Raw genomic sequence first — 10,254 nt, forward strand, 5'->3', positions numbered from 1 at the left:
AGGATCAGGCGGGGCAATGCTTCAGCCAACTGAGCAGAGAGAAGGCCGTGGGCCCTGCTACGAGCCACCCCCGAGTGAGTGCTGAAGGAGCTGGCAGATGTCATAGTGAGGCCACTCTCCATCATCCTTAATGGGTCAAGGCGAGTGGGAGAAGGGCCCAAAGATGGGAGGGAAGCAAACGTCACTGCTCTTCCTGAATGGCAAGAAGGAGGACCTGGGGAAGCAGAACTCAGTCAGATCACCTCCATCCCTTGGAAGGTGAGGGAGCAGTTCATCTGGGAAAGCATTTCCAGGCACCTAGAGGACAAACCAATCATCAGGAGTAGTCAGCAGGAATTCAACAAGGGGAGGGCATGCATGGCTAAGCCAACAACTTTCTATGATGAAATGACCAACCTGGTAGACAAGGGGAGAGCATGCATCTTGCCTGCCTGTACTTCAGGAAGGCCTCTGACAGTGTCTCCCCTAAGATTGTCACAGACAAACTGTTGATGTCTGAGCTGAAAGGGCAAATGTTGGGGTGGACTGAAAACTGATGGAAGGGCTCAGCCCAAAGGAGGATGATCAGTGCTGCAAAGTCTAGTTGAAGGACGCTACTTAGTGGTGTAAAACAAGGATCCAAATGCAGTCCAATTGCCACTCAATATCTGTATCACTCTCAGGATGCTGAGGTTACCCTCAGCGAGTCTGCAGCTGACACAACAGTGGGCATTCAATCACCAGGGAGGGCTGGAGGCTGTAAGGGAATGAGAGAGTAGCTCTGTCCACCTAACTCTGTATATTCCCTTTGAGGAAGAGTCTCCTGGAGGCTTATGCTGCGAAACATGCATGCACGGGCCTGAAGGAAGGTGTGGGACGTGTGTTGATTGGAGTTGGAGAGGTGAGGGAATTTCCTTGCAGGATGGAGCCTGAATCTCATCTCCCCTCCAGGTCTGCCTCCAAGCAGCTCTTGCTGAGTTTTCACCCCATGTTCCTCTTCCCTATTCCCTTCTTGCAGCCTTGTGCCCCCCAGCTGAGCAGCTCCTCTCCTGCCTGCACCCATCTTATCCCAGAGTCCCCCGCTGCACACCAAGGTCCAAGATGTCAGCACTGGGAGCTGCAGAGAAGGGACACCTTGGCTCCTTCCAGGTCTGTGCAGGAGCTGCTGTGGGAAGTCTAAAACCCTGATCGAGGCTGGGGATGGGCTGCGAGTGTGGGGGCCAGCCATGCTGAGACCCCATCCCCACCTGCCCCACAGCTGGATGTCCCCGTGCACAATGTCCCTGCTCAGGGCTGTCTCCTGGGCATGGCGTGATGACAACCAGAATCCCCGGCAAACGGATGGATGGGCGTGGGGTGGAGACAGACAGACATGGCCAACCCCTGGACATCTGCATGGCCTCAGACACCCTCAGATCTCAGGCACTTTTCCATAACCCTTCTGCCAGGGCAATGTCAGTAGGTTAGGGGAACTCTTGTGTGTCAGAGCAAAGGGAACAGCAGCTCCCTCACAGGAAACATGGCCCCACATAACAGTCGTAGGTCAACTCTCCAAGCTCTGCTCACTGGCTTCCCTCTCAAGGGAAGGGCCCTGCCACACATCCTGCTTCATCCGTTGCTTTTGTTGAGTGCCCACTGTTATTTCTGTCCTCTCACACACCGCAGCATGCTCTGTTTTTGTTTTTACCTGTATCTCAGGGGCAGCATCCTCCTTGCAAAGCCCTTCTGCTTCTTGTGCCCATTGTGCTCTGCCTTCTTCTGACCAGGTCACTCCGCTTTTCTTCGATTTCCATACAAATAGTTGTGCCAGGGGAATCCTGCACCAAGGCCAAAGTGACTTGAGAGCTCTGGGGCATTTCCCAAGGCTGTGGGCAGATTTCTCCTTCATCCTGTTGGTGAATCAGCTTATGAAGAACTCTCAGGGAGTCTCAGCTGGGGCCATAGTGCTGCCAGCACAGCACTGTGGGAGCCATCTGCACCCACACTTTGACCCTCATGAGACCACACAACAACCAGGAAAGGCAGAGGCTTCGTCCTGAAGGCACCTGAGCTCCCCCACACTGTTCTCTCAATTCCCTTCCTCGAAGGAAGGCACTGAGCCAAGGGAAGCAGAGTGGTGGCAACACATCCCTTGGGCATGCTGCCCCAGCTGCCTTGAACACAACAGCACCGGGAGTCTGACAAATGTGTGGGGGTCATGCTCTTAGCATGAGGGAGCAGGCTGGGGACAGCATGGAGCCCAGGAGGACATGAGAGCACCATGGGGACAGGGACGTCTCCAGGCTGCCTGGCCACACTGGCACCGTGGCTGCATCTCTCCAGGAGGAGGATGATGATGGGGGCAGACAGCAGCAGGAGCAGGCTGAGGGCAGAGCGCAGGATCCAGACCTCCAGGGGCATGGCTGACCCTGGGAGAGACGAGGAACACAGTGTGGCCAAGGCAAGCCTTGGAGGACGGCTGTGCTGGGAAGGGCTGATGAGTAAAGGCTCACCTCTGGAAGGGAGCTGGGCCTTGTGTGAGGGGCTGCTGCCTGTGGGAGACATGAACACTCTGTGAGTTTCTGGAGCTCTTTCCTGGGACAGTCCCAGATGCTGAGCAGACCCTGAGCTCATGTCTTGCTTCCTTGAGCACAGGGTGAGCATTAACAACTGAACTCATGTAAATTCCCAGACAGAGGTTAGTAAAAGTTTGAGGGAGAGCTTGGAGCAGTAGTGGCACAGGCCAGGGCCTACTGATATCCCCAAACCTTGCTTTTTTTACATGGCCACTGCAGAGCCCCATGTCTCAGCAGAGGTGCTACTGCAGCTACAGGGGAACCCTTGAGGCACTTCTCCATCCAGGGTCTCCTGTGGAGTAGGGGGAACACTCCCAAGGGGGAATCACACCTGAGCCATGCCCTGTATGATGAAGCACACAGCTCCAGCTTCTGCACTGTCCACATCCCACTGACTCCACAGCCCTGATGAAGCGTCGTGTCTCACCTGGCACAGACAGGGTCCAAGGAGCACTGAAAGGAGAGCACCCGAACTGACTGAGGACTGGCCATGAGGACATTGGGCATTCCCTTCATTCCCAGGGAAGTCTGTGCTCTATCAGAGCCTGGATCAGAGATATCACCAGGACACTCATCAGCCTGCTCTGCTTCACATACTACTATCTACCAACAATATGGCAGACAGCTGTGGAGGAAGCTGCGTCCTGTAGTCTGAGGGGAATGAAGAAAGCTTTCAAGGCCTTGAGACAGTTGGTGAAAGAGTCTGTAGTACAAGTCCCTTTCTCTTCCCTCCATCCATTCTGGAGTGGTGACATTGTATAGAATAGAAGGATCTGGTCCATAAATGCTTGGCTCCGTGACTGGTGCTACAGGCCCAGCTTTGGGTTATTTGGTAATGGCTGGTGTTATAAGACACCAGGCCTGAGAGTAATACTTGGGAAAGGTTTATCTCACAGGGTCCAGAGGGTTCTGCAACAGCAATTAGCAGGGCTCATTTGGAGAGCTTCTAGCTCTCAGATACATGTGTATCTGCAGGATAATGGGGTTGTAGCAGGGCTTGTAGCAGTGGGGCAGTACCCCCGCAGAGATGAAGACCAGGAGGCCTCCCACCCCTCATGGGGTGAAATCAGCATGCTCAGCTCCTTCCCTGAAGTGCCTGGACACCAATGCATTCAGCATGTGGAATAAGAAGGAGGAGTTGGAAAACTCTGTTTGGTCAGAAGACTGAGATCTGGTGGCAGTTACAGAGACATGTTGGGACAGCTCACATGGCTGGAATGTGGTCATGGATGGCTATGTCCTGCTCAGGAAGACAGGCCAGCAAGGTGAGGTGGCGGAACTGCTCTTTTCATGAGAGAGCAACTCCATCGTATTGAGTACTGTCCAGGGGCAGATGAGGAGCGAGTTGAGAGTCTGTGGGTGAGAATTAAGGGGCAGGCTGGCATGGGGGATGCTGTTGTGCATGTCTGTTACAGGCCACTAGACCAGGATGCGTAAACTGAAGACGCCTTCTACAGGTAGATGAGAGCAACCTCTTGATCACAGGCCCTGGTTATCACGGGAGATTTCAACTACCCTGACATTTGCTGGCAGGCCTACTCAGCCAGTCACCCAAAGTCCAGGAAGTTCCTCCAGTACTGGTTCCTCCAGTGTATTGATGATAACTTCCTGATGGAAATGGTGAACGTGCCAACTGGGAGAGGAGTGCTGCTAGATCTTGTCGTCACCAACAAGTAGGGGTTGGTTGATTCTGAATCACAGAATCACAAATTTAAACACCAAGTTAGGTGTGTGTGTCTATCTCCTCAAGGTTAGGAAGGCTCTGCTTGAGGGTCTGGATAGGCTGGACCGATGGGCTGAGTTCAACTGTATGAAGTTCAATAAGGCCAAGTGATGGGTCCTGCACCTGGGGAGAAATAAGCCCAAGAAGAGCTACAGACTGGGAGATGAGTGGTTGGAGAGCTGCCTGGCAGAGAAGGACCTGGGAGTGATGGTTGATAGGCGGCTGAATATGAGCCAGCAGTGTGCTCAGGTGGCCAAGAAGGCCAACGGCATCCTGGCTTGCATAAGAAACAGTGTGGCCAGCAGGGCTAGGGAAGTGATCGTCCCCCTGTACTCAGCTCTGATGAGGCCGCACCTCGAGTACTGTGTTCAGTTTTGGGTCCCTCGCTACAAGAAGGACATGGAGGTGTTCTAGTGAGTTCAGAGAAGGGTGACGAAGCTGGTGAGGGGCCTGGAGAACAAGTCCTACGAGGAGCGGCTGAAGGAGCTGGGCTTGTTCAGCCTGGAGAAAAGGAGGGGCGATCTTATCGCTCTCTACAGGTACCTTAAAGGAGGCTGTAGCGAGGTGGGGGTTGGTCTATTCTCCCACGTGCCTGGTGATAGGACAAGGGAGAATGGACTTAAGTTGCGCCAGGGGAGTTTTAGGTTGGATCTTAGAAAGAACTTCTTTACTGAAAGGGTTGTTAGGCATTGGAACAGGCTGCCCAGGGAAGTGGTGGAGTCACCATCCCTGGAAGTTTTTAAAAGACGTTTAGATGTAGAGCTTAGGGATATGGTTTAGTGGGGACTGTTAGTGTTAGGTCAGAGGTTGGACTCGATGATCTTGAGGTCTCTTCCAACCTAGAAATTCTGTGATTCTGTGATTCTGTGAACTGGGAAGAGATAAAGTGGACATCCAAAAGGCTGTGGTGGGAGCCCTTGGACCCATGCGTACAGGCCCAGCTGTGCCTCTGATGCTTCACTGCAGGCGGGGAACAAGGCCTGGCCGGGAGCCTCTGGTAGGAAAGACCAGGAAAGACCAGGAGAAAGCCGAGGTCATCCTCTGGACTTCTGTAGTGGGGCTGCTGAGGATTAGAAGCCCATGATCCTCCAAATGAAAACAGAAGAGTGATGGGCAGTCATGCCCAAGAGAGTTGAAGACCAGTGGGTGCAGATGGCTCCCACAGTGCTGTGCTGGCAGCACTATGGCCCCAACTGAGATTCCTTGAGAGTTCTTCATAAGATGATTCACCAACATTCATCAATGGGATGAAGGAGAGATCTTCCCACAGCCTTGGCAACTGCCCCAGAGCTCTCAAGTCACTTTGACCTTGGTGCAGGATGCCCCTGGCACAACTATTTGTATGGAGATTGAAGAAAAGCGGAGTGACCTGGTCAGAAGAAGGCAAAGAACATGGGGACAAAAGGCAGGAGGGCTTTGCAAGGAAGATGCTGCCCCTGAGATACAGGAAAAAACAGAAAAACAGAGCATGCTGCGGTGTGCAAGAGGACAAAAATAACAGCGGGTCCTCAACAAAAGCAGCGGATGTAGCAGGGGCTGAGGCATGGCCGTCACTGATGAGAGACGCTCAGTGTGGGCCAGGCTCAGGCGGCCTCAGAAAGCCCACAGCACAGCTCCCAGCTGCACTGCAAGCCTCTGTCCCACCGCCCCCAGCTCACAGCAAAGCAGACACCTGAAGCAGACGCTGCTCCGCAAAAGCAGCACGCCAAAAGATGCTGGGGCAGGCACCATGGGTCAGGCTGTCTCCTTCTGGCCCTGCCGTCCTCCTGCTGGCACTCTGTGAGTTGGGACATTGCTGGGTGTGGGGGCTGAGGGCTGGAGGGCTGCTGGTGGGGGCAGGACAGGCCAGTGGTGGGCCCAGGGGAGGATGGCGGACAGCATCTGCAGTACAGTCGTGCTTAACTGCAAGGCAGAGTTGTTTTGGGGAAGGCAGGAGGTCACTGCCCCTCTGTGCGGGGCAGGCATGCAGAACTGCAGGACACAGTTGCATATGGGGAAGGATGGGTTGGGATTGCTTCCTCCAGTTATGATGCAGATCTGAGGAATGGGCACACTTCTCCAGTACTAAAAGTTTGTCTGGAGCTTTTGTGTGAGACGTTCAGGATGCTGGATTCCTTAGAGATCCTGGGCACTCATACTGGAATATAAAGCACATCCAGACCAGGCTTGGGATGGTGCCAAGTGTGCAGATGAAGCAAATCACAATTGGAAATGTGCGGGTGGGAAGTCCCCTGTTCAGGCAGGACTGAGCAATTGGGATGTGGGCAGGGAGGTGGGGGTGAGCCAGGTCTCTGCCCCTCTAAGCAAAGCCCTCTCTGCCCCATGCTGCAGGTGCTGGAGTGACCACCCAGGACATCTGCAGCTCTCCAGGATTGCAGGAGCATGGAGGTGGGTCCCAAAAATGAACGTGTCCTGGGGAAGGAGATGGGAAGAGAGAAGGGGATTATTCCCTCACAATTCCCCCTGGAAACCCCAGGAGAGCAGACTCCTCCAGCCTTGGCATGCAGTTGGTTTTGCCACCCGGCAGTCACTAACTCTTGCCTGGGGAATCCCTCTGCCTTCTCTCCAGGTAACGACCAGACTCCAGTCCTGTACCTCAACACTTCCAGTGCCAAGGAGGGGGAAATAATTTTCTTTCAGTGTGCCATTGATTGGCAGTTTCCTGCCACACGAGTTGTCTTCTGCAAGAATGGGCTGGAGGAGTTCAGCCTGCAAGCCCAGCAGGGCAAGGTCACCTACGCTCTGGTCCTGAACATCACCTCGAGAAGTGCTGGGACGTACACGTGTGGGTACCAGCAGAGGAACGAGAGCAACTGGGTGAGGAACTCTGCTCTCAGTGCTCCCCAGACCCTGTCTGTACCAGGTGAGACACGGCCCCAGTGTGGTGGTGGCAGAAGAGACACGGGCACTTGCCACCACATGGCTGTGCTGAGGCTGGAGCTGTGTGCTGCAGCAGGCTCTGGGGTGATTCCCCCTCAGGAGTGTTCCCTCTCCTCCAACGGAGCCCCTCGAGAGAGAGCTGCTCTCAAGGGCTGCCCCTGTCCCTGCATCAGCACCTACACAATAGATAGATTTTGTGAGGCAGACGAGGGCATGTGCCCTGAAATGTTTAGGATTCTCAGCAGTAGTGTGTTTTCGGTACTTTTATGCCTCCCCTGCAGATGGTGCTGGCTGTCGGTGGGGGCGATGTGCCCTTGGTACTGCGTGTCCCCTGCCCCGCACAGACATGCTCAGGACACGAGATCAATATGTGCCTAGTCTGGGCAGTACGGGGGAAGCTGCAGACACTCATCCTGTTCCTTTCTCCTGCCAGGCAGTGCGTCCAGCTCCCCAGCAAGGCCATTGCCCCCAGGTGAGTGATTCCCTCCTGCACTCACAGGGAACACAGCAAGGTGCTGCCAGGCTTCCAGGCTGCCGCCCCAGTGCACTTCTGCCATGCCATTCCTAATCCCTCACAAGACACTGGGTCCATGGGGGCCCGGGTTCGCAGAATTGTCCTGGGCACATGCACAGCTCCCTTGGGGATGGTGCTGTCAGTGGGAAAATGTGCCCGTGGGGCTGAGGCTCACTGCAGACTCTCAGCCTGTCCCTCTGTCTTGCCAGGCAGTGTGTCCAACTCCCCAGCAGGGCCATCACACCCAGGTGAGTGATTCCTCCTGTACCCCCAGGACCACCAGCATGGGTCTCAGTCACTCCAGGGTGTTGTCCTCAGGGCACGGGCCCATGCAGGAGCTTCACCAGGCAGGAGGTGTGCTGCTGCACGGGCACGTCCTGCTCCCTGCCTCCCCCCATCACACCCCGCTGCCCTCACACCCTCTGTTCCCCAGCTCCAAATTCCCGGATCCCACACACCCTCCCCACAGGCACAGTGCTGGCAGTGGCGGCTGTTGGCCTCGTCCTCCTGGCTGCAGGCAGCTGGTTTGCAATCAGGAAAGGTGAGGGAGTGGGGGAAGACAGAGGGAAAGGCTGAGGCCGTGGGGGTCCTGCTGCGGGGCTGGTGCAGTGGGAGAGGCAGTGGGGGGAACCTGGGGGTGCACAGCTGGGGCAGACGGTGCCTGGGTGTGATGGCTGTGGGCAGCCCAGCTGGGGAGGCTGCTGAGGGAGCTGGGGAGCTTCAGCCTTCGTCCCCCAGCCCCGAGATGGGAGCCAGGGCTGGGCAGCACCTTGGCCTGCACACCTCAGCCCCTGTTCTTCTTGCAGGTGCCTGCAGAGGGAGATGCCCAAGGTGAGCACCAAGGGCTGCTGGCTTTGGGGTATGGTGGAGGGAGTTGGGTGCATGGTGGTGTCCTGGGGTGCTCCTTGTTCAGTGAAATTCCCTGTGCAGAAGGCAGGAAGGATGGGGCTTACTGTGGGTTGCACTCCAGTTCAATGCCAGATGTGGAAAGCAACACCAAAGGGCATAAGCCTCATGACCCCTCTTCAGCACATGCACACTCCAGAACCATTCCATTCCTCTCCAGGCAGCAGCACGTTGACAGCCCACAAGCAGAAGACACCAACAACGGCAATATTCTGTGTGAGTACTACCTCCTCCCTTGGGGGAAGCCACATGCTCCTCTCCCCATGAGAATCCTGTGCGAGCCCCCATGCAATCCCACCACTTCATTTCCCACTGGGACATACAAAATCCCTGCCCGTTCATCAAGGCCAGGTTTCTCTCCAGCACCTCACGTCTTCCTTCTTCCTTTCCATGCAGAGCGCGGCTGCTGCCTGCACAAGGGACCTGGCAGCATCCCAGTGCTCCCAAGGATAAAGTCCATTTGCTTGGGGGGCTCCTTCCACACCTGCTCCAGCCTCACGCTGCCATTCCCCTCCTCCAGCCAACACTTTTCTCTCTTCTTATATTTTCCATCACAAGGATTTCTTTTTTACAAGAGCAGCCCAAAGCACAGCGCAGCAATGAAGGATGTGGCTCTGTTTCCTTGCACTGGAGAAAATATCTTATAGCTTGCTCTGAAACCACAGACAGCAGCCAAGGGAGGATGTTGTGGTTGGGCGACAGGATATAGATATATCCCCACCCTACGTGCACTGTGCTCGAGTTGCAGCATGACCTTGTTTTCCCACGCCTGCACAGAGCAGCTCGCAAGTTGTGCTGGCTGTGCAAAGAGAGGAGATGCCACAGAATGGTGGAAAGACACCAAAACCTCAGCATCTCTGCTCCATCGCTGCTTAATGCTCATCCTAGAGCAGGGTGATGGGAGGGGAAATGGGACCGGGCATTGTGTGCTAAACCCAGGTAGCTGATGCCCAAAGCTCATGGGGGTTCATCCCCCACCAACAGGCAGCAAGGGCTCATGGTGTGTATTTTTTGCTCCCACAGACTCCACCATCGCCCACATTCGACGGGACAGGGTGAGTCGTGGCACAGCTGTGCACAGCTCCTTTCTGCACTCCTGCAGCCTCGTGCCCGCTCATTGTGCAGGGCTCACAGTCAGCAGCTGAAGTAACAGGGTTTCTTTTCCCCCTAAAGCCTCCTCCCGTGCAGCAGATGAGCGACACCACAACGTATGCCACGGTGACCCGCACCCAGACCCGATAGTGCTGTCACAGGTCAAGGACACAGGAGCCTTGCCCATGGCTGCCTTTGCTCTCTTGCAGAGGGCTCGTGCAGGCTTAAGGAGGGGCTGGGGTTTGCACTTTGGTCTTCTTTGGGGTTTGCTGTCACAGGGAAGGACTGTGTGTGTCTAGCCAAGAGGATGTAAGACTCATTTCTCTATTTGCAATACATTAAGACCTAAAATATATCACATTTACCAAATCATAGTGTGAGTGTATTGATGTTTCTTTACCGAGTTAAAACATCTCTTTGTGCTCAGTGGAGGATGTATATACCTAAATTGCTCAATAAAGACACTGGATGCTCTTCCATGCACCCACACAGATGCACATTTGGACCTACAGGGACAAGTGTGGCTGCAGGGATGTGCTCGCATGTGTGTTCTAATAGGCGTGTGCACTGCAGATGTGGTTTTGATTACATGATGAACACACATC

General features: G+C 54.9%; 1 protein-coding gene across 18 annotated transcripts in view; it reads left to right on the forward strand.

Moving 5' to 3' along the window:
* Nucleotides 1–10,018, forward strand: part of LOC311425477 (uncharacterized protein) — a 28,788-nt gene extending 18,770 nt beyond the window's left edge. For 2 of the 18 annotated variants that reach the window (XM_084501388.1, XM_084501377.1), the window contains 5 exons: nucleotides 8,085–8,192; nucleotides 8,458–8,482; nucleotides 8,718–8,773; nucleotides 9,581–9,612; nucleotides 9,731–10,018. In XM_084501388.1, coding sequence (XP_084357514.1) covers nucleotides 8,085–8,192; nucleotides 8,458–8,482; nucleotides 8,718–8,773; nucleotides 9,581–9,612; nucleotides 9,731–9,799 — 290 coding nt within the window. In that variant the 3' untranslated portion in view covers nucleotides 9,800–10,018. Of the gene's footprint in view, nucleotides 1–5,800; nucleotides 6,037–6,583; nucleotides 6,646–6,826; nucleotides 7,121–7,570; nucleotides 7,610–7,860; nucleotides 8,193–8,457; nucleotides 8,483–8,717; nucleotides 8,774–9,580; nucleotides 9,613–9,730 lie in introns of those variants that run through there. The other 16 variants (XM_084501386.1, XM_084501389.1, XM_084501390.1 and 13 more) reach the window with 16 other exon arrangements.
* The last annotated feature ends 236 nt before the right edge of the window (nucleotides 10,019–10,254 follow it).

The sequence above is a fragment of the Aythya ferina genome (assembly GCF_964211825.1).
Source record: "Aythya ferina genome assembly, chromosome: 31".
NCBI classification, from domain to species: Eukaryota; Metazoa; Chordata; class Aves; order Anseriformes; family Anatidae; genus Aythya; species Aythya ferina.